General features: G+C 37.9%; 1 protein-coding gene across 3 annotated transcripts; it reads right to left on the bottom strand.

Annotated features, from left to right (window-relative positions):
* On the bottom strand, positions 1 to 23,562 carry LOC127430226 (F-box only protein 21-like). Of its 3 annotated transcripts, none has more exons than XM_051679849.1 (12): positions 23,326 to 23,562; positions 22,399 to 22,534; positions 22,107 to 22,216; positions 21,880 to 22,001; positions 21,180 to 21,326; positions 15,405 to 15,541; positions 11,051 to 11,187; positions 10,495 to 10,674; positions 10,036 to 10,168; positions 6,090 to 6,280; positions 1,283 to 1,440; positions 1 to 1,007 (listed from the first exon to the last, which is right to left on the bottom strand). In XM_051679849.1, the coding sequence occupies exons 1-12, from the start codon at positions 23,547 to 23,549 to the stop codon at positions 769 to 771; spliced, it is 1,914 nt and encodes a 637-aa protein (XP_051535809.1). In that variant the 5' UTR covers positions 23,550 to 23,562; the 3' UTR covers positions 1 to 768. The 3 variants fall into 3 exon arrangements, with proteins under 3 accessions (XP_051535809.1, XP_051535820.1, XP_051535828.1); XM_051679860.1 differs by having other exon boundaries at positions 10,495 to 10,671; XM_051679868.1 differs by having other exon boundaries at positions 22,107 to 22,201.
* Positions 23,563 to 24,199: the final 637 nt, after the last annotated feature.

Genomic DNA, 24,199 nt, shown 5'->3' with positions numbered 1-24,199 from the left:
TCAAGCTTCTCCTTTTATTGTGATTCATTCTCATATATTCTCAATACTTCTGTATTTACAACCATTAAGCCAAGAATTCCTTGAACCCTTGTTCTCTTTTGTTTTTATAACTTGGAAATAAACATTACAAAATCATTTAGAGGGACAGCTCAGACATATTATCACATGTCATGTCAAGTGCATGTTTGTTGAACTATTAACGGATGTGACATGAGTTAGTGCATTAGTTTAGTGAGACGTGTAAGACTACAGAATGAATGAATTTTCAATGTGGCAAATGGACCTGAAGCTGATCACCACATACACAGATAATCTTTTATGTAAATTCTATTATTAAACATAATTTATACATATTACTTAGAGTACATTTTGTGAGGATCCATACAAATACTGTTATTCCATCACATTGTTTCAGCTCTGACTACATTTGCAGCTCTGGGTCAAAGTTACAGTTAAAACTGATCTAGGACCAAGATGTTGACAAATAAAAAAGACTTTAAAGTGAAAGTTATTCCTAAAATGAAAACTCTCATCATTCACTCGTCATCAATTGTTTTAAGGAAAACAATTGATCTAGCTTTTGCCCTTACTAGATCAGTTTTTTGCAGTTTAGATAAAAGTTGAATTACAACCAATAGAACTGGCCCCATATCAGTTGTGTTGAACAACGTCCTTTAACAGTTCATGAGCAAGTGGATATGTTAAAAGTGTGTGACTAAGCATTTGTGATGGGAAGGGAGAGAAAGGGAAGGGTGGTGGCATCCTGGCCTATGGATCTAATAAATCATGGTCCTGGAAATTGGCGATGGGCTCCTGTGGTTGCCCTGATTTGGGGGTGAGACCATGGTAACGCTCTTCTACAGTCCTGTGGGTCTTGCACATGTCCTCTGGGTAACGCATTTGAAGCTCCTCGTTAGCGACGTAATGCGTGTCAGAGAACTCGGTGAAGTAGCGTCCGACCTCGGGGTGAGCGATTTCCAGCGGGGCAGAATGAGGTTCCAGATTCTCTGCAATGGAAAGAGAATGAGTTCTGCAACCTTTTTTAATCTTGAAATAAATCTAATTACTCAATTAACAACAGGCCCATTTGTGGTTTCTGAAATAATTTGGCATGCTCAAAGCCTAGTGTGACAACAGCCCAATGCTGCTACTTACATTATACAGTGGGCCTTCAAATGAAAATGCATAATATGGACCTGGTATTAAGATGTGTATGTACACACCAATCCACAAATCAATCTGATCAATAAGAAATAAAAAGGAAAGGCCTGAGAAAACTCACCCTGTGCAGCATATCGACAGGTCCCATCCTGCACTAGGACGTTGTAGAAGGGCTGATCGGGTCCCTTAGACAGCTGATGGACCCTCATGGTGTTAATCCACTCCTGACTCATTGTGCATTTAGGGTCCCATCCGTAGATAACACAGTTATAACCTGACCTACAAGAAAAATAGTCAGATTGAGGACTCTTGCAACAAAATATGCATTATGTAAATGATCTGTTCTCATACTTAGGGAAAAGCTTTGTAAACTATTTTTACCCAAATGTTTCTTCCTCATCTACTTAAAAATCTTACAGAGACAACAGACAGGATGCGTTCCTGTGCTAAAAAAAAAAGCTATAAGCGCAGTGCAACGAATGGATTGGAATGCAGGTGTCTTGACATGAGTTTTTTTTTTTTACTTGACATGGCATCTTAAAAACACTTCACTCTTGACATGAGACGCTAACAAAGCAGCAAGATGTGGCACCACGGTCACAGACCATCTAGAGCATGTTTATGCAGAAACATAATTAAAAAATAGAATTGCAGATGGATGCAAAAGTGCATTCTGTATAAACGGCCCCTTAGGGAGTCTTCCTTGCTACTGTTGCCTTTGGCTTGCTCACTGGGTGGTTTGTAAGGCACAGAAACATATTTTTGGTTTTATGAACTAAAGTAAAAAAGGAAAGTCTCAATCAGCATTTAAATGATTACAGGTATCTCGGCAACGGTTTGAAGCAGAAACAAAATAATTATCATTAGACGCATGTGAAAAACTCAAAATGTGTTTCTGGGTCAAAGTGACTCAAAATGATGGAGCAGGTCACTAATGTATTGTGAACACTGCTATACAAATAAATTGAACCCTTTTAAATGTTATTTAAAAAAAATTAAAATCCTAATTTGGAATTGGTCACTCAGCACGCCCTGGATTCGAACTCACGACTCCAGGGGTGGTAGTCAGCGTCAATACTCGCTGAGCTACCCAGGCCCCCCTTATTTATTAAATTATTAAACAAAAATATATTTAAAATTACAAGCAAAATTCCTTTTTTTGTTTGTGTGCAAAACTTGATCGTGTTAGTCAAGTGAATAAAAAGCTGTGCAATTCTCAAAAGGGAAGTTCATACAGTTAAAGTCAGAAGTTTACATACACCTTAGCCAAATACATTTAAACTCAGTTTTTCACAATTCCTGACATTTAATTGTAGAAAACATTTGCTGTCTTAGGTCATTACTTTATTTTAAGAATGTGAAATGTCAGAATAATAGTAGAGAGAATGATTTATTTCAGCTTTTATTTCTTTCATCACATTCCCAGTGGGTCAGAACACCAGACAGAACTGGTGTAACTGAGTCAGGTTAGTAGCTCCTTGCTCGCACACAAATTTTCTATTGGATTGAGGTCAGGGCTTTGTGAACGCCACTCCAATACCTTGACTTTGTTGTCCTTAAGCCATTTTGCCACAACTCTGGAGGTATGCTTGGGGTCATTGTCCATTTGGAAGACCCATTTGTGATCGAGCTTTAGCTTCATATCTGATGTCTTGAGATGTTGCTTCAATACAGGTGCTGGTCATATAATTAGAATATCATCAAAAAGTTGATTTATTTCACTAATTCCATTCAAAAAGTGAAACTTGTATATTATATTCATTCATTACACACAGACTGATATATTTCAAATGTTTATTTCTTTTAATTTTGATGATTATAACTGACAACTAAGGAAAATCCCAAATTCAGTATCTCAGAAAATTAGAATTTTACTTAAGACCAATACAAAGAAAGGATTTTTAGAAATCTTGGCCAACTGAGAAGTATGAACATGAAAAGTATGAGCATGTACAGCACTCAATACTTAGTTGGGGCTCCTTTTGCCTGAATTACTGCAGCAATGCGGCGTGGCATGGAGTCGATCAGTCTGTGGCACTGCTCAGGTGTTATGAGAGCCCAGGTTGCTCTGATAGTGGCCTTCAGCTCTTCTGCATTGTTGGGTCTGGCATATCGCATCTTCCTCTTCACAATACCCCATAGATTTTCTATGGGGTATTGTTTGCTGGCCAATTAAGAACAGGGATACCATGGTCCTTAAACCAGATACTGGTTGCTTTGGCACTGTGTGCAGGTGCCAAGTCCTGTTGGAAAATGAAATCTGCATCTCCACAAAGTTGGTCAGCAGCAGGAAGCATGAAGTGCTCTAAAACTTCCTGGTATACGGCTGCGTTGACCTTGGACCTCAGAAAACACAGTGGACCAACACCAGCAGATGACATGGCACCCCAAACCATCACTGACTGTGGAAACTTTATACTGCACCTCAAGCAACGTGGATTGTGTGCCTCTCCTCTCTTCCTCCAGACTCTGGGACCCTGATTTCCAAAGGAAATGCAAAATTTACTTTCATCAGAGAACATAACTTTGGACCACTCAGCAGCAGTCCAGTCCTTTTTGTCTTTAGCCCAGGCGAGATGCTTCAGACGCTGTCTGTTGTTCAAGAGTGGCTTGACACAAGGAATGCGACAGCTGAAACCCATGTCTTGCATACGTCTGTGCGTAGTGGTTCTCCCCCACATTTTTGAATGGGTTTTGTTTCACAATCCTCTCCAGGGTGCGGTTATCCCTATTGCTTGTACACTTTTTTTCTACCACATCTTTTCCTTCCCTTCACCTCTCTATTAATGTGCTTGGACACAGAGCTCTGTGAACAGCCAGCCTCTTTTGCAATGACCTTTTGTGTCTTGCCCTCCTTGTGCAACGTGTCAATGGTCGTCTTTTGGACAACTGTCAAGTCAGCAGTCTTCCCCATGATTGTGTAGCGTACAGAACTAGACTGAGAGACCATTTAAAGGCCTTTGCAGGTGTTTTGAGTTAATTAGCTGATTAGAGTGTGGCACCAGGTGTCTTCAATATTGAACCTTTTCACAATATTCTAATTTTCTGAGATACTGAATTTGGGATTTTCCTTAGTTGTCAGTTATAATCATCAAAATTAAAAGAAATAAACATTTGAAATATATCAGTCTGTGTGTAATGAATGAATATAATATACAAGTTTCACTTTTTGAATGGAATTAGTGAAATAAATCAACTTTTTGATGATATTCTAATTATATGACCAGTACCTGTATATCAACATAATTTTTCTTCCTCATGATGCCATCTATTTTGTGAAGTGCACCAGTCCCTCCTGCAGCAAAGCACCCCCACAACATGATACTGCTAATGCTTCACGGTTGGGATGGTGTTCTTCGGCTTGCAAGGCTCACCCTTTTTTCTCCAAACATAACGATGGTCATTATGGCCAAAATTTAAATTTTTGTTTCATCAGACCAGAGGACATTTCTCCAAAAAGTAAGAGCTTTGTCCCCATGTGCAGTTGCAAACTGTAGTCTGGCTTTTTTATGATGGTTTTGGAGCATTGACTTGTTCCTCGCTGAGCAGCCTTTCAGGTTATGTCGATATAGGACTCGTTTTACTGTGGATATAGATACTTGTCTACCTGTTTCCTCCAGCATCTTCACAAGGTCCTTTGCTGTTGTTCTGGGATTGAATTGCACTTTTCACATCAAACTACATTTATCTCTAGGAGACAGAATGCGTCTCCTTCCTGAGCGGTGTGAAGGCTGCATGGTCCCATGGTGTTTATACTTGCGTACTATTGTTTGTATAGATGAACGTGGTACCTTCAGGCATTTGGAAATTGCTCCCAAGGATGAACCAGACTTGTGGAGGTCCACAATTATTTTCTGAGGTCTTGGCTGATTTCTTAGGATTTTCCCATGATGTCAAGCTAAGAGGCAGTGAGTTTGAAGGTAGGCCTTAAAATACATCCACAGGTACACCTCCAATCAGAAGCTAATTGTCTAAAGCAGGGGTGTCAAACTCAGTTCCTGGAGGGCCGCATCCCTGCAGAGTTTAGTTCCAGCCCTGCTCCAAAATGCCTCCTTGTAATCTTCAAGCATTCCTGAAGACCTTGATTAGCTGCTTCAGGTGTGTTTAATTAGGGTTGGAGCTAAACTCTGCTGGACTGTGGCCCTCCAGGAACTGAGTTTGACACCCCTGGTTTAAAGGCTTGACATCATTTTCTGGAATTTTCCTGCTTAAAGGCACAGTTAACTTAGTGTATGTAAACGTCTGACCCACTGGAATTGTGATATAGTCAATAAAAAGTGAAACAATCTGTTTGTAAACAATTTCTGGAAAAATTACTTGTGTCATGCACAAAGTAGATGTCCTAAACGACTTGCCAAAACTATAGTTTGCTAATATTTAATCTGTGGAGTGGTTAAAGAATGAGTTTTAATGACTTCAACCTAAGTGTATGTAAACTTCTGACTTCAACTGTATGTTCCCCTTGATGTTATCATGATCTAACAATGAACAATATATTTTTTACATCATTTAATTCATCTTTGTTAATGTCAGATTATAAAATTATAATTGTTATTGTTAGTTCATAGTAATTAACTAATGTTAACATATCCAACTTTTGATTTTAAAAATGTATTACTATATGTCGAAATTTACATTTACGCATTTGGCAGATGCTTTTACCCAAAGCGACTTACAGTGCATTTATTACAGGGACAATCCCCCTGAAGTTAAGAGCCTTGCTCAAGGACACAATGGTGGTGGCTGTGGGGATCGAACCAGCAACCTTCTGCTTACCAGTTCTGTGCTTAATCCATTATGCCACCACCACTTAAATATTGTAGTTATCTAATGTTAACAAATTGAACCTTATTATAAAGTGCTACTGAAACAATACTGCTATAAACAATAATGAGTTTAATATCACACACAAACAAACATGAACGCACCTTTTGTGTTTCATGACAAGGCCTACGGAGTACTGCACGTCTCTGTGCTCAGGTGCGCTGCGTCTCTTCACCTCCGGTTCTACTGGATGCCTCTTATGCTGGATGTGTTCTAGTGTGTGCTGGACCAGATACCCCACAGCACCATGCTGAGATGGGTCCAAAGCCTGAATATGCTGCAGAATATCCAATACCTATATCAAGACAAGACATTATAAACATAGTGGTTATATTAGGCATTGATGAAAATCAATTATCAGCCTTGAGTATACGAGGACATAGAGTTAGCATTTTGTTTTTTAATCATATTCGAATGGTCTTAGTATACGACTTGTATCAAGAACTGCAACTGTATTGGTTCAATATCCTTAATGGCATTTGTGGTTTATTCACAGCATTTGACATTTATACTTCTATGCCTGCTTAAATAATGTATCATTCAGCAGACACTTTTGTCTAAAGTGACTTACAGTATATGTATTATAACACTTAAAAAAAGTAACAAAAAGAGGCATGTTACAATCATGGTTTTTGCACTTGTGACATGGTAGCACCACTGCATTTTTGTACAGGGACTATAAACTAAATATTTTTCATTTCCTTTCGTTCCGAGCAGAAACTGTATTTTTTCGTTTCATTTCTAGCGTTCCGTTGCCTCCTTTCCAACAGGTTAGAACGAAATTAAAGAATAGTTAATAACATTCTTTTTTTAAATGACAGTTAAAATCTGGATAATTTTTGTAAACTGTACTAAGGGTGGGTGATATACCAGTTGCAGTGTTGCCAGATCTCACAAGAAAAAAAAAAGGGACCTGGTCTAAAAAAAACACGCTCATAATAAGGAACTTGCCTAAACCAAAATAAGTTATAAATTAATGTTTTTTTTTTTCCCTTGTGGGGGAATTATCAGCATAGAAATCATAACAAGCAAAGTAATTAAGTACAGTAGCCTATACAAAATAAATTATTTTCAATAAATGTATTCTTAATATTAAATATATCCCCAAAAATATACAATACAAAAATACATCTGGCCATCTAAAATTCATTAATAGCCAAAATCTTTCTCTTCTGCATGCATGCACATACTGCTTGGGTGCGTTTGGACTAAACGTCATATTTTGTGGGATGAATTATTTTAAACATGTAATTGTTTTTTTTATTTTAATTATTTGTTTTAATTACAGATCTGCTTCTTGGTCAGAACCCGGCAGCATCAAATCTATATCAATGCATCATATCTAACAATAATTCAGTGAGGACTTCGAAACAACTGAGAAATGTACTTCTTACCTCAATATTTTTCCTTGTTTCTAGATTAACCGTGCATGTATACATAGTAACTAGTTGTCTAAAAGGTCTTAAGCATATCACAGAAGGCTACATCCACAATGTGCATTAAGGCAAAGAAGTGTGTGATGCAACAATTTCCTTCAGAATCAAAGCACGTGCTTATCATGCTCAACTAAAAAGAGAGAAGACTAATTTTTTGGGGAACAGGAAGTGGTGTAATCCCAAAAAATGTATGGTAATAAACCATTTAGACTTTGGTTTCATGGAAATAATTATCGGACCAAAATTAACCGGTTATTTTTTTTAATTTTATTTATTTATTTATTTTTTTCTCCCAATTTGGAATGCCCAATTCCCAATGTGCTTTTTAAGTCCTCATGGTCATGTAGTGATTCACCTCAATCCGGGTGGCGGAGGACGAATCCCAGTTGCCTCCGCGTCTGAGACCATCAACCTGCGCATCTTATCACGTGGCTTGTTAAGCACGTTGCCACGGAGACATAGCGCGTGTGGAGGCTTCACGCCATCCACCGCGGCAACCACGCTCAACTCACCACGCGCCCCACCGAGAACGAACCACATTATAGCGACCACGAGGAGTTTACCCCATGTGACTCTACCCTCCCTAGCAACCGGGCCAATTTGGTTGCTTAGGAGACCTGGCTGGAGTCACTCAGCACGCCCTGGGATTCGAACTAGCGAACTAGCAAATTCCAGGGGTGGTAGCCAGCGTATTTTACCATTGAGCTACCCAGGCCCCCAATTAACCGGTTATTAACCGGTTACTAACATTTATAAAAAAAAGTTTTCACTCTGGAACTACTGAAAGGAACTTCATTTCTGTTTTCGGTTACTTTCAGCACATTTTTTGTTCATTTTCAGTTTTTGTTTTTATTCCTTGGAATGTTTTCAGTCCCTGTTTTTGTAAGTACCTTGGAGTACCATGTAAATACTATGGTACATGAATTTCAGAACCATGGTATATATCAAAGTACCATGGTATTACCATCACTGTACCATATAATGGAGCGACCTAAATTTAAATTATGGATCGTGATGGCACAACGGCGATGGCTCATGGACTGTTCTTTACAGGGCTCAAACCATCAACCTTTTTATTACCTAAATTAGCATCTCAAACATAAAATTTGAATTTCCTTTACAAGCCTCTTTGGTTAAAAACAACTACCAAGAAATGTAAAACTGATATACAGTTCTGTGCAAAAGTCTTCAAAAACATTTGTCTTAACGTCCTGAGACCCCACGTCCACATGTGTGGACATTACGTTTTGGCTTCGCTATATGCAACACATAATTTAATTTAATTTAAATCAACTGATCTTAGTTCAGGAGACTCTGGGCTGTCAGTAAAGTGTTTAACTTTCGACGCACAGAGTCATGTGATCAATCAATATGGCGTTGATCACAGAGGAGTTTGTGTTTGGGAGAAACATCAACAAAACTACATCTGGTAAGAAACTTCATTACGTTTTTACATTGAAACCTGTTTCATTCAAAAGATTAGAGTCTTTATTTTCATCCAATATGCAATTTTTGTAAATTTGAGCGATTTATCGCAAAACGGCACACTGTTAAACACATTGACCACATTTGTGGACAGTATGCTCAGTTTCAGTTAAAATATTCTATATTTACTGTGCAATATCACATTGAGAATTAATGGGTTCATGCAAAAACTGGAAAATGTTGACAATGATTGCAGAGGCTGTATATGGAGTTAGGATGAAAATAAGGTGCATTTCAAACTATTCTGAGACCAGTGCAAACAGACAGCACACTGGAGGTTAAGTCATTCACTAAATAGGGAGCAAGGGAGCATCCTATAGCTCTCTATGCAGCTAAGTGCATTCAATTCAAACTTCCTAACAAAAGTTCAGTTTCAGGCTGCAGATGATATTTGGACCACTCAACATTTTTGGTAGACATGGGACAATGGTAATCAGTACATAGATTCATAATTTATAATGTATAATTTAATTTTAACCTGGCTGGCAGTGATTGGATGATGCTGGCCATTACTTTGAATCAGTGTTAATTATGTCTATTTCTGATGTAATGTCTGTAACATAAAACATAAATAACCAACACTCCTGGAAACTCCTGGATTTAGAATTAAAAAAAATCTGACTTTCTATAGCTGGATATTATTTAAAATTTCACAACTTAGTCACACTGTCCACATATGAGGACATACATTTGTAGGAAAACTATTTGGTCTCCAAAGTGGCATTCAGCTGATCACAAAGTCACTTTTGATCAAATCTAGACAGGCCCCATTTCCAGCAGCCATCACTCCAACACCTTATCCTTGAGCAATACTCGCTGAGCTACCCAGGCCCCCGAATTGGTGCTGTTTTGAAGGCAAAGGCGGTCACACCAAATATTGATTTAGCTTTTTTTATGATAACTGGACTTATTTTGACATAAATTGATAAATGAAAATTATTTATGGCATTATTTTTGAAGACATCCTCACTATGCAACATTTTTCACAAGTGCCTAAAACTTTTGCACAGTATTATATGTGCAAAAATACATGCTAGCCACTGTACCAAGGCTTGAAACGCTTTTAATGTTTTTTTTATTTACTCTCAAGTGGATTGTTACTGATACTGACATACAAATGTATTCTTACTTTCTCCGGCCAGATGCCCAGGTGGAAGTATAGACGGGCCTGCAGCAGAAGATACTGAACGTTATCAGGGTTAATCGTGAGGTAGAGATCCAGAGAGTCCCGCAGGAGCTGATACGATTTCTCATTCCCTTCCCTTGACAAAATACAAACACATTTTGTGTAAATGTGCTTCATTAAAACACCTGCTTCATTATCAGCAAAACTGAGAGTGTAAATATGTAAATGTGCATAAAAGAAAGGTTTGTTAATAAATTAACCAACACACCCGTCTTAAAAGTACAAAAAGCTTTGATCAGCAAAATTAGATGACTATAAGAATATAACAGCACTTTCATTGTATGGAAAAGTGCAAAATGGACATTCTTCAAAATATATCCTTTGGTGTTTCACAGAAGAAAGAAAGTCATATAGGTTTGGATACTCCTTTACTATGGAATAAAATCCTAGCACAAGTCTTACCCTCTCTTGCCGATGTTAAGCAGGTTGCCCACCATTCGCAGTAGCAGCTCGCTGGTGCTTATAGCGCCGTAGTAATCTGCTGTCACCTGGTGTCTAATCAGATACTCGCACTCTTTAGCAGCAAGCTGCTTGCCATTTCCAAACGCATCAATGTACATATAATCATAGATGTCACCACTTCTGTGAAACAAGCTCACATTAGTCATCATGTCCCATTACTGTCATTATATTTTTAATACTTGAACAAGTGAATACAACAGAGAACATATTAACATTTTAAGACCATTAATATCAGCTGACTTAAACCTAAGTTAAATATGAACTATGACAGAAATAAATGTAATGAACTTCTTTTGACACTCATTTGTGTTTGCATTTACATTTTATCCAAAGTGACCTACAAATAAGGAATACAGCAAAAAGTGAACCATCCACTTAGAGGCAACAACATGAAAAGTGCTAAAATACAAATTTTCAATTTTGCTCAGACATGTAAGAGTTTGCTGTATAATTAAATATAGTAACAGATAATAACTGAAATGCAGATAACACCCACCTCCTTTGATCTTGGCACCAGCGGAGCAGGAAGTGGTTGGGGAAGTTGACGGGTTCCAGAGGGACTCCTAACTTCCTGGCCAGAGTCATATAGAGCACCGAGAGACTGATGGGAATGCCAGTCCGACGGAGCAGCACCTAACCAGAAGGGGGCGCTACAGGTCTCATTGTGTTCTTTAAATAAACAATTATACATGCAATACAAAAATGTAATGCATTTAGTGCTTTTTTTTAAATAATTTTTTTACCTCCAGGACAATTAGGCTGCAGGTCTGTTTTTTCAGTGTTAAAATACTGTTCTCAATCCCTGCTTAATATGCAGAGATAACTATAAGTAAGCCATTCATAGGTTTATTTTTCTCAAAACTGTAAACACTGTGTCTATGTGGCACTATAAAAATTCCTGTGTTTGTTTTGAGAGACCTGCTTAGACCCACCCCAACAACATTACTCAACCAATGGCATGAGCCAAACATCTGAATGTTTGAACAATAGCAGACGAGGTGCGTCGTTAGAAAGCTGTTTTGAAAACATTGTTTATTTTTGCAATTCTGTTCGCTGGCGCTAGTGTCGCAGAAAAAAAGTTAATTTCTGACCCTGCTCAAGACCTGGAATTCTGTTCCATTTATTGCGCTACCTTTAGCTTTAAAAAAGAAAGTTTGGTCTGAACATCCTCTAAAACAGCATACTTACTGAAACAGAACCTCATTAGTGACTGATTTGAAATGCTATACATTGGCAGAAAATCTGTACTCTACACAAATAGGCCTCTTAACACAAAAAGCACTAGAGACTTGACTCACAATCAATTACAGTAGAGTTTGACTTAGCATGATGCTAATCTAACAACATGATTCTATAATAAGAATTAAAAATGCATAGCTCACTCAAATAATATGCATTATTATACACAAATAAGCAAAACAGCCAATTAAACTAACTTTTTTAAAGACACTTTTCAGCAACTGATGAAATTAACATTTACTGACTCAACTTCATCTGAGCTTGTTGCATTGCATTCTGGCATTGCTTTATCTGTTAAAAACACATGCAACGCTGCCTTAAACTCAAAAAAATGAGGTATCTCATTAAGCAGCATCTTTTGTTGCCTAGTAGAGCTGCACGATTCTGGATAAATTGAGAATCACAATTTTGTAGCTTAGAATAAAGATCACGATTCTCTCACGATTCTGAAGAAAAAAAAATGCTTATGTGATTTACAAAACCAGGACATAAGGGTACTAAAAGTAACATGTAATGTACTAGAGGTTCTGACAAAATGTTCTCTGCTTCAATCTATGCAAAAATGCAATAAAGTTGTAAATCATATATATATATATATATATATAAATTTAAAATGTCCTTAGTCCACAAGAAGGCGCAACGAATACATTACAAACTAAACAGCACCTTGTTATTATTTCAAAAGAAATAAAAAAAAAAATAATAATTCTGTTAAAAATTGCATAAAAAAATAAATGAAACGATTTAGCCTGTTTCTCACATGCGAATTAAAAAGCAAAATGAGTGGAAAAAAAGCTTCATTAACAGTTTTATGTCAACTTAGTTTTGCACTGGTAGGCAAATAAGCAATAAAACACTGTTATTTTACTAATTTAAAATAAATAAATAAATATATATATATATATATATATATATATATATATATAGGTGCATCTCAATAAATTAGAATGTCGTGGAAAAGTTCATTTATTTCAGTAATTCAACTCAAATTGTGAAACTCGTGTATTAAATAAATTCAGTGCACACAGACTGAAGTAGTTTAAGTCTTTGGTTCTTTTAATTGTGATGATTTTGGCTCACATTTAACAAAAACCCACCAATTCACTATCTCAAAAAATTAGAATATGGTGACATGCCAATCAGCTAATCAACTCAAAACACCTGCAAAGGTTTCCTGAGCCTTCAAAATGGTCTCTCAGTTTGGTTCACTAGGCTACACAATCATGGGGAAGACTGCTGATCTGACAGTTGTCCAGAAGACAATCATTGACACCCTTCACAAGGAGGGTAAGCCACAAACATTCATTGCCAAAGAAGCTGACTGTTCACAGAGTGCTGTATCCAAGCATGTTAACAGAAAGTTGAGTGGAAGGAAAAAGTGTGGAAGAAAAAGATGCACAACCAACCGAGAGAACCACAGCCTTATGAGGATTGTCAAGCAAAATCGATTCAAGAATTTGGGTGAACTTCAGAAGGAATGGACTGAGGCTGGGGTCAAGGCATCAAGAGCCACCACACACAGACATGTCAAGGAATTTGGCTACAGTTGTCGTATTCCTCTTGTTAAGCCACTCCTGAACCACAGACATCGTCAAAGGCGTCTTACCTGGGCTAAGGAGAAGAAGAACTGGACTGTTACCCAGTGGTCCAAAGTCCTCTTTTCAGATGAGAGCAAGTTTTGTATTTCATTTGGAAACCAAGGTCCTAGAGTCTGGAGGAAGGGTGGAGAAGCTCATAGCCCAAGTTGCTTGAAGTCCAGTGTTAAGTTTCCACAGTCTGTGATGATTTGGGGTGCAATGTCATCTGCTGGTGTTGGTCCATTGTGTTTTTTGAAAACCAAAGTCACTGCACCCGTTTACCAAGACATTTTGGAGCACTTCATGCTTCCTTCTGCTGACCAGCTTTTTAAAGATGCTGATTTCATTTTCCAGCAGGATTTGGCACCTGCCCACACTGCCAAAAGCACCAAAAGTTGGTTAAATGACCATGGTGTTGGTGTGCTTGACTGGCCAGCAAACTCACCAGACCTGAACCCCATAGAGAATCTATGGGGTATTGTCAAGAGGAAAATGAGAAACAAGAGACCAAAAAATGCAGATGAGCTGAAGGCCACTGTCAAAGAAACCTGGGCTTCCACACCACCTCGGCAGTGCCACAAACTGATCACCTCCATGCCACGCCGAACTGAGGCAGTAATTAAAGCAAAAGGAGCCCCTACCAAGTATTGAGTACATATACAGTAAATGAACATACTTTCCAGAAGGCCAACAATTCACTAAAAATGTTTTTTTTATTGGTCTTATGATGTATTCTAATTTTTTGAGATAGTGAATTGGTGGGTTTTTGTTAAATGTGAGCCAAAATCATCACAATTAAAAGAACCAAAGACTTAAACTACTTCAGTCTGTGTGCATTGAATTTATTTAATACACGAGTTTCACAATTTGAGTTGAATTACTGAAATAAATGAACTTTTCCACGACATTCTAATTTATTGAGATGCACCTGTATATATAATTTATTTATTTTTTTTGCTTCAATTGCTTCAAGCTTTTAAAGGAATTATTCAAGAGCCAGTAAATAGAGAAGAGATTAAACAGTGCTTTAAGTTTTTTAGCAACAGTAGCAATTAAACATTTAAAATATTATAATATAAAAACATTAAAAAAAAAGTAATTTAATGCAAAATGAAACTATTTAAATATTTGACACTCTTTACTGTGTGGTTATTAGATATACATTAATACTGATTTGATGCAGTAAGAATGCCTAAATCCTATAACAGACAGCTTGCAGCTGATTTACATTTTGAGATCGCACAGATCTAACACTTTGAAGAATTTGTCCTGTCTGCTTATACATTAACGGCTGTGTTTGCTTTAATATCTCATAAAGACAGTGCAGATTTAATCCCATCTGTTTACACTGGTAATTAACAGCTGTGTTTAAATTAATATCGCCTAAAGAGGGGTATTTTGATTACAAGCGTACGGGCAGACACACGCATGTGACTGTGGAAAGCAGCCGGCTGTAATCAAACAGCTCACGGGTAGCGAATTTAGTCAGATCTGGGTAATGCCGATATTGTGTCGGTGGCTATTAAAATATTGAATTGAGCAGAGATTATGTCATACTCTTAGCTAATAATGGCTGCACCCTGCAGTTTGTAAACCACTATGCTGGAAAAACGTTTTAGTTTATTCAGCATCTCGTGCAGGAGCGCTGTGTTTTGTAGATGCCATGTAAAGTTTAAAAGATCAACATTTAAAAATGCATCTTGAAGTGAATTTCTCATTTAAATTTGACCAACTTACAAAGGCATGCCACGGGAACATTAATATACATTGCAGAATCGTTGTCATTTAGAAAGGAGATCGCGTAGGTGTCTGAATCGAGATCGCGATCTTTTAACGATTAATCGTGCAGCTCTACTGCCTAATATCTGGAACTACCTTCGTGTCAGAAGCGTGCCTATGATGCCTTAAAATGCTATCTAGGTATGCAACTAGGTTTTAGAAAAGAGCTTATGTATGTATAAGGTTATCCACAGGAAAATAGCAGTCTAACTTGAATATTTCCGACATGAGATGGTAGTCATGTGAATCATGTACCTGATGTATGTATGAGTTTAGTGGATTATAGTAGTCTCGCTCATTGCCCTTGTACTGCAGCTGGTCATACAACACCACGTTGAGAGCACAAATGACTTGCCTTTGAAACTCCATGTCTTCTAGAACAAAGCAGTCACCTAGAAAAACAAACCAGAGAAGACAGATTTAGGGCGGATGCTAAAACTGAAGTCGACCGATAGTGGATTTTGCAGATACCAATAACTAAGGTGGTGGAAAGGCCGATAACTGAGTAACTGGCCGATAGTTTAGGAAATCTATTTATAGAATTGTTAAAAATATTCTTAGTCTTTCTATGACGGGCACAGACACAGAGGCTACAAGAGTCCAAAAAAAAAATTAAAAAAATTCCTAGATGCAGTTTATTGTTAACAAAATGTGATTTATCGTTACAAAAATCCCAATAATAACGCAGGACTTAACTATAAAAAAGCCCAAAACACACAAAGGACACTTATTTTGAAATGATGGAGACTTGGCTCTGTTACAACACTCTATATTTAAGTATTAACCAAATTAAAGGAATAGTTCACCCCAAAATATAAATGCTTTCAACATTTACTCACCCTGTATGACTTTCTTCTGCTGAACACAAATGAAGATTTCATAAGAATATCTCTGTACGTCAATACAATGCAAGTTAATGGTCTCCAGAACTTTGAAGGTCAAAAAAGCACATAAAGGCAGCATACAAGTAATCCACATGACTCCAGGGGTTAAATCCATATCTTCAGAAGTGATCTGATAGGTGTGGGTAAGAAACAGATCAATATTTCAGTCCTTTTTTAAAGGAAACCTCAACTTTCACATTCTCCTCTTTTGTTTTTGACTATTTTTATTTTTTGTGCATATCGCCACCTACTGGGCAGGGAGGAGAATTTATAGTAAAAAAGGACAAATATTGATCCGTTTCTCACCCTCACCAATCATATAGCTTCTGAAGATATGGATTTAACCACTGGAGTCATATGGATTACTTTTATACTCCCTTTACGTGCTTTTTGGACCTTCAAAGTTCTGGCCACCATTCACTTGCATTGTATGGAACTACAGAGCTGAGATATTCTTCTAAAAATCTTTGTGTTCAGCAGAAGAAAGAAAGTCATATACATCTGGAATGGCGAGTAAATGATGAGAGAATTTTAATTTTTGAGTGAACTGTCCATTTAAGCTATTTATAGCCTATTGTATATATATTCACCAGATGAAGGGTTTTGTATGCTTACTCAAGGATAAGGTGTTGGAGTGATGGCTGCTGGAAATGGGGTCTGTCTTGATTTGATCAAAAATGATTTTTTTTCAAAAAGTGATGGTGCTGTTTTTTTACATCAGTAATGTCCTGACTATACTTTGTGATCAGTTGAATGCCACTTTGGTGAATTGAAGTACCAATTTCCTTCCAAAACAGCAAAATCTGTACATTATTCCAAACTTTTGGCCACCATTGTATATATATACACATGCATTACTAAATTGCTAATTTGGTACTAGAAAATCACTTGCCATTATATCAAACACTGCTGAAAGCTATTTGGTTCATTAAATGAAGCTTAACATTATCTTTGTGTTTGTTTTTGAGTTGCCACAGTTTGCAATAGACTGGCATGTCTTAAGGTCGATATAAGGTCAAAAATGGCAAAAAAAAGAAACAGCTTTACCCTATACAATGCTTGAAAGGCTAAACAATGCTTGAAAATGAAAAAAAAAAAAACTGAAGATTTCATACAAAGGTGTACACTACAGTCTTCAAAGACAAAGGACAACTGGCTCTAACAAGGACAGAAAGAAATGTGGAAGGCCAGATGTACAACTAAACAAGAAGATAAGTACATCAGAGTCTCTAGTTTGAGAAATAGATGCCTCACATGTCCTCAGCTGACAGCTTCATTGAATTCTACCCGCTGAACACCAGTTTCATGTACAACAGTAAAGAGAAGACTCAGGGGTGCAGGCCTTATGGGAAGAATTGCAAAGAAAAAGCCACTTTTAAAACAGAAAATTAAAAAGAAAAGGTTAGAGTGGGCAAAGAAACACAGACATTGGACAACAGATAATTGGAAAAGAGTGTTATGGATCTATTGACAAGGGCCAAATTGTGATGGCTAGATGACTGGGACAGAGCATCTACAAAACGGCAGGTCTTTTGGGGTGTTCCCGGTATGCAATAGTTAGTACCTATCAAAAGTGGTCCAAGAAAGGACAACCAGTGAACCGGCGACAGGGTCATGGGCGCCCAAGGCTTACTGATGCGCATGGGGAGCGAAGGCTAGTCCGTCTGGTCCTATCCAACAGAAGAGCTACTGTTGCACAAATTGCTGAAAAACTAAATGCTGGCCATGATAGAAAGGTGTCAGAACACACAGTGCATCGCAGCTTGCTTCATATGGGGCTGTGTAGCCGCAGACCGGTCAGAGTGCCCATGCTGACCCCAGTACACCGCCGAAAGTGCCTACAATGGGCACGTAAGCGTCAGATCTGGACCATGGAGCAATGGAAGAAGGTGGCCTGGTCTGATGAATCACGTTTTCTTTTAGATCATGTGGACGGCCGCGTGCGTGTGTGTCGTTTGCCTGGGGCTGCAGGATGCACTATGGGAAGAAAGCAGGCCGGCAAAGGCAGTGTGATGCTCTGGGCAATGATCTGCTGGGAAACCTTGGGTCCTGGCATTCATGTGGATGTTACTTTGACACGTACCACCTACCTAAAGATTGTTGCAGACCACGTACACCCCTTCATGACCGTGTATACGGTATTTCTTGATGGCAGTGGCCTCTTTCAGCAGGATAATGCGCCCTGCCACACTGCAAAAATTGCTCAGGAATGGTTTGAGGAACATGACAAGAGTTCAAGGTGTTGACTTGGCCTCCAAATTCCCCAGATCTCAATCCAACTGAGCATCTATGGGATATGCTGGACCAACAATTCCGATCCATGGAGGCTCCACCTCGCAACTTACAGGACTTAAAGGATCTGCTGCTAATGTCTTGGTGTCAGATACCACAGGACACCTTCAGAGGTCTTGTGGAGTCCATGCCTCGACGGGTAAGAGCTAGTGGTTGACCGATATTTCACCAAGGCCGATAAATCTGCTGATATTCTGACTTTTTTAATTATTGGCATCGGCCGATAAATTTTCCCCTTTGGCCGCTTTGTTTCTTGAGGGCGCTGAGAATTACCTGCTTTCATGTGAAACGACTGAGACATGTAAAGATCCAGTCACGGTTGGTTTTGTTGTTACGTGCCATCGTGTTACTACAATAATAGACCAGTGCGCAACACAGTCTCATTTAAACAGTCCGCATATCGGAGCCGCGAAAGACATGTTTGAGCTCATAATGTTAAAGTGCTCGTCTGTTTCATTCTGCCTCTCTCTCCTCAACAGTTCCCTATAACTTTTAACTGTCTTGTCTAATGATAAAAAGGCAAATATCAATCAAACTAATAGCATATACTGTCTACAAATATGCACATATCTCGTTTAAACAGATGTAATAAACCAACCTCACACAACTTCAGCATCCTGTGGAGTGCTCATTTATCTTCCTCTAAAGCACGTATTTTAACAGTCTCTCCTCAACAGTTCCCTGTCACTTTTCTAATGATAAAAAAGGCAAATATAAATAAAACTAATAATAATAAAACTTCTATTATATACTGTCTACAAATATGCAGATATCTCGTTTAAACAGATGTAATTCACGAAAATCCAGCATTTTCTTCCCGTCGAGCACTCATCTAATACCTTCCTCTGAAGTGCATATACTATGAGCCAGAATCAAAACTTCAGGATCAGGATCAAAAGTTCCTCTGATTCACAAATCATGACGACAATCCAAGCAGGAGATCAAGACCGTTTAAACTGTCAGGAGATTGAGGCTCGCGCTGGATACACACGAGCGCGTGAGTGCGACCAAAGTCTTTCTAGCAAGTCAGTCCACTGTCAGCCATAGTCTCTCGGGAGACTATTTCCAGTCATGAAAGTGCAGCTCCTATTTACTTGAATGGAGAAAGACCAAAATGTCCAAAACGATTGGTCAAGATTACGATCAAAGAACATATTTCAAATCAGCAGTAAAATCTGACAACACGGGTATCATAAATGGTGCTTCTTTACCTCAGATTACGATTAAAAAAAGCAATTTTCCCAATTTTTATAGTTAATGCGCATACGCATTCTCGAGTTAACTGACAGGCAATGTCTGTATCTAAAAGGTGATTGGCTCTTTTACCTGTAAGACAGGACTTCCTATCTACATCCATTGACCATTCTAATTTTTCCCATTAATTTAAATAGAAGTGGCCCATCTCTGCTAAATAGTCACTGGTGCAACTTCAAGGTAAAAGCGCTTCACGTGTGCTATGAGTAAATGTCTTATTCTCTATGCACTTTATGTACAATTGGTTTGATTTGGTATTTTTGGAGAAAATGCGATTGCTAACGTGGACATGCTACGGTTGCTGGACTACTGTGTATACAGTTATGTCCTTCCTAATATATTAACAATTTCTTCATGTACAGATAAATTGGCAATTTTATGTTTACATTATTTACTATATTAAATTGTGTTATATATTGGCATTGTATCGGCCTATCGGCCACCCTGCTCTCTGGATATCGGCATCGACCATTAAAAACCCATATCGGTCGACCACTACTCAGAGCTGTTTTGGCAGTACGAGGGGGACCGACACGATATTAGGCAGGTGGTTTTAATGTTGTGGCTGATCGGTGTATAATATATATATATATATATATATATATATATATATATATATATATATATACACACCGATCATATATACCATATATGCCAAAACAGCGCCAACCCGCATCTCATTCTGAGATGTTATTCTTCTCACCTCAATTGTACAGAGTGGTTATCTGAGTTACTGTAGATTTTGTCAGTTCAAAAAAGTCTGGCCATTCTCTTTTGACCTCTCTCTCTCTCTCTCTCTCTCTCTCTCTCGCTCTCATTTCCGTCCACAGAACTGCCCCTCACTGGATGTTTTTTTGTTACTGGCACCATTCGGAGTAAATTCTAGAGACTGTTGTGCGTGAAAATCCCAGGAGATCAGCAGTTACAGAAATACTCAAACCAGCCCATTTGGCACCAACAATCATGCCATGCTCAAAATCACTGAGATTACATTTTTTTCCCCATTCTGATGGTTGATGTGAACATTAACAGAAGCTCCTGACCCGTATCTGGATGATTTTATGCACTGCGCTTCTGACACACGATTGGCTGATTAGATAGTCGCATGGATGATTGTTGGTGCCAGATGGGCTGGTTTGAGTATTTCTGTAACTGCTAATCTCCTGGGATTTTCACACACAACAGTCTCTAAAATTTACTCAGCATGGAGCCAAAACCAAAAGACATCCAGTGAGGGGCAGTTCTGTTGATGGAAATGCCTTGTTGATGAGAGAGGTCAACAGAGAATGGTGTATATGCATATACAGTGTATATGCTTGCCCAATGCAGTTCAAAGTAGATTAGAAAATTAAGAGACATCAGGGACATTTATTCCATCGATATCAAGCACAAAGCTTTTAATTAGACAATGAGAATACATAGGACTGGCTACACAGGTCTAGGGTCTGACTAATGCACCTCATTACAACAACAAATAAATTTTTTATATCTCTCTTTAATGATATTACATATATTACAGCTTAATTTTCTGTTATAGCATAAGTTTCTAAAAAAGCTGCTTTGAAACGATATGTTGTGTAATAAAAATGACTTGACTGACCTTGGCCGGCTCGTAGACTCGGGTGTGTGGCATTTTTTACTTGAAGATTTTTCTTCACCTTGTCTGCAATTTCCTCTATCTGGGCAGATATGATCTCAAGAGTGACATCAGTCAGAGGGTTGCAATACTGGTCGACCAAAACAGCACCTGGAAACAAGGATAAATCAGAAGGGAATGTGTTTTTCCAGTAAAACCTGTGATGCTTCCTAAATGTTAAAGCTTAAGTGTGTAATTTCTCCGCCATTAGCGCGACCAAATGGAATTCCAAACATTTTGCTGTTTCAAAACAGATACCAGAAAGCAAACAGATTGTCCACAACTCATGCCATTGGTTGAGCCAACGTAGCTGTATCAGGCTGGACGGGCCAATCAAACGGGGTAATGTTTTGATACTGCCACAGAGTCACAGTGTTACACTTTTAGATGAAATCAACCTACAAATCGCTTACTTATAGTTGACTCTGATTAAGCTGGGATATGAGAATTAATTTTAACATTGAAAATGTTACACATGTCAGCTTTAAGCTTCAAAACCATTATATTCTGACAGATATGACGAAGTAGACCGGTGTCACACTGGCCCTTATATTGTCTTGTCACTGGTATGGTAATGCCTTATCGCACTATTACATTTTGAAGCAATTTACTAATTTATGATTTATAAGAAATAAAACATTACTTGTGCTTGTGTGAAACTCACCCTCTAGAGCTGTTTGTTGTTCTGGTGGTCGCTCAAGGAACATCTTCAAACTCCGCAAAATGTTCTGCTGGCGGAGGAAGTATAGGATTTTCTTTGCATAGTACTTCAATGTCAAACTTCTCCTAAAGGCATAATAGGAATACAGGGAAAGAGAACGAATCTTTAATTCTGTCAAATCAATACCTGGTAAGGGTAAAACTACATGAACGAGAAAGCACATCTCTAACCTTTTGTCCGAGTTCAAAATGGTGAGCAGCTCATCCTCACAGAAGTGATCTGGGGCACCAAGAGACTCAATTTCTGCAAAGCTGTCTCCAAGAACCTGGCCAACGCAAGGCTGAGTTACAGATCTCTGGGTTAGTGACGACAGCAACCAACTATATCCAGCTTACCTTGTAAATCTACCTCCGATCTTTTGCGTAATGATAATAGCAAAAAGACACATTTTTGAGAAACTGTATATTTCACAACTGCAAATTGTGACAGCATTGTAGGTTGGTCTCTGTCATAGTAACTTACAACTTCTGTGAAGAACCTCTTGGAAATAGACTCCACTGTTCTTCTTATCTGTTGACCAACCATGTGACGGGTCTTGAATTCCTTCAGCCAATCATATGACTCGTTCTGCCGATACAGTCTCTGAAGCCTTGGCCACCTAAAACATGAATGGCACATCAGTGACATTTCACCTCACGACACAATAAGGGATTATAAAAGTGATGCTAAACATATTCCTTAAATGTTGCCAGGATATTGCTGTATGTCATATTCTATAGAACAATCATTTTGTGTGTGCTGTGGTTGGGCAAAGAAGACAATTGTATGCCCATAGGCCCCATAAAAGCTCTAAAATGTACCTTGCAAACTGATTTGCTATGCAACGTGGACCCTAAAAAAAACTTTTTATTTCTATAATTTGTATGTTTAGTCTGTAATGATAATAATACAATTATTTATTATTAAAAAATACATATATATTTTGGAAAACATATTAGACTGTTTGAAGGAGATTTCATGTTAATAATTATTTTACAGTAGTGAATAACTAAAAGCATACTTACAATGGTAAATATTGCATATTTATTAAAGCATACCATATTTTAAGATTAAATATATGATAAATAAGAGGACTCATTACAGAGGATCTCAGAATATATGTCACCCAGAGTTATAAAAAATATATCTATTGCGTTTAACATAGGAGTATAGGATGTGAACTCATGTTAAACATCACACATATGAATCTTTCTGCATGTGCAGAAAGCAGGCAATAGAATTTGGTGCATCAGCAGAATGGGTACGCGACATGACAGCTCTCAAATAAAACATTAAGGGCACATCTAAACAACCTGAAAGGGATCCGGCACGTTTTACGCAACCATCAAGCTTATATCTGTAAAAGCTGTCAGTAAATAGAGGTATAAAGATTTAGAAAAGTCATGCCACCTGAGTTTGTACTGGTGCGCCCAGACCTTCCCTCTGCCATGGCACACGTCATGCAGCCTCTTGCACGTGCAGGACACGTTGCTAATGTCGATATGGTTTAGAACGGGAAAGCACAATATATGCTCTAACAATTCAGCGGGTAAATCGTTTAACTGCTTCTCGAAACTCTCGAAAACAACCGCATTCCCTCCTAGAGTTCGAGCTCCAGTGTATGGCGTCGCCATCTTTTCTGTTTACTCCGATGACCTCATCGCCGAAACTCCGCCCAGTTGTGCAACTAAACCACGCCCCTTAGTGGTGCAAAGGGCTGAACTTTGAGAGCAGCGTGAAATAAGCTCAATATATCTCTGTGAATTACCTTTGGATTTGACATTTTTCTTTGAATTCAACCTTTAACTAGAAAACATTGAACATTTAACATACATTTTACATTTAAAATGACTTCAAGATGTACAATTCAGATTTTGTTTTGTTTGTTTGTAATTTATAAAGTCACCAATTAATAAACAGCACCTGTGTTGTTGTTTTTATTTTTTATTTTCATTTATTTAATTAATTACTTTTTGTATATGTGTTTCTTCGCTTATCAGCATCTTTTTTTTTTTCTGTATGCATGATTCTGTCATGTCAGATTGTTTTGTGTTTGTTAAAACAACAACAAAAACAAATTAACTGACATTGTCAAACGTAAATATAATTAATAAATATTATCAACCTTGAAACATTATTATTATTTCTGTTTTATGTAGAAACCTTATGGCAAATATACAAGCATTGTTTTTTTTTTAAAAAAAATATATATTATTTGTTTTTATTTTCATTACAAGATGTTCAGTATTTTAATATCCCATGTGCTTATTTATTTGTTCAAAGA

Source organism: Myxocyprinus asiaticus, chromosome 3 (assembly GCF_019703515.2).
Source record: "Myxocyprinus asiaticus isolate MX2 ecotype Aquarium Trade chromosome 3, UBuf_Myxa_2, whole genome shotgun sequence".
Classification (NCBI taxonomy): Eukaryota; Metazoa; Chordata; class Actinopteri; order Cypriniformes; family Catostomidae; genus Myxocyprinus; species Myxocyprinus asiaticus.
This window is presented reverse-complemented; position numbering and strand designations above follow the sequence as displayed.

Excerpts from the sequence above, each read along its gene's own strand:
- LOC127430226 (XM_051679849.1), bottom strand. The coding sequence starts at position 23,549 with ATGGCGACGCCATACACTGGAGCTCGAACTCTAGGAGGGAATGCGGTT. Across the intron at positions 22,002-22,106 it reads ATTTTGAACTCGGACAAAAG|GAGAAGTTTGACATTGAAGT; the intron begins GTTAGAGATGTG and ends TTATGCCTTTAG. Across the intron at positions 11,188-15,404 it reads TAAACTCATACATACATCAG|GTGCTGCTCCGTCGGACTGG; the intron begins GTACATGATTCA and ends CCTTCTGGTTAG.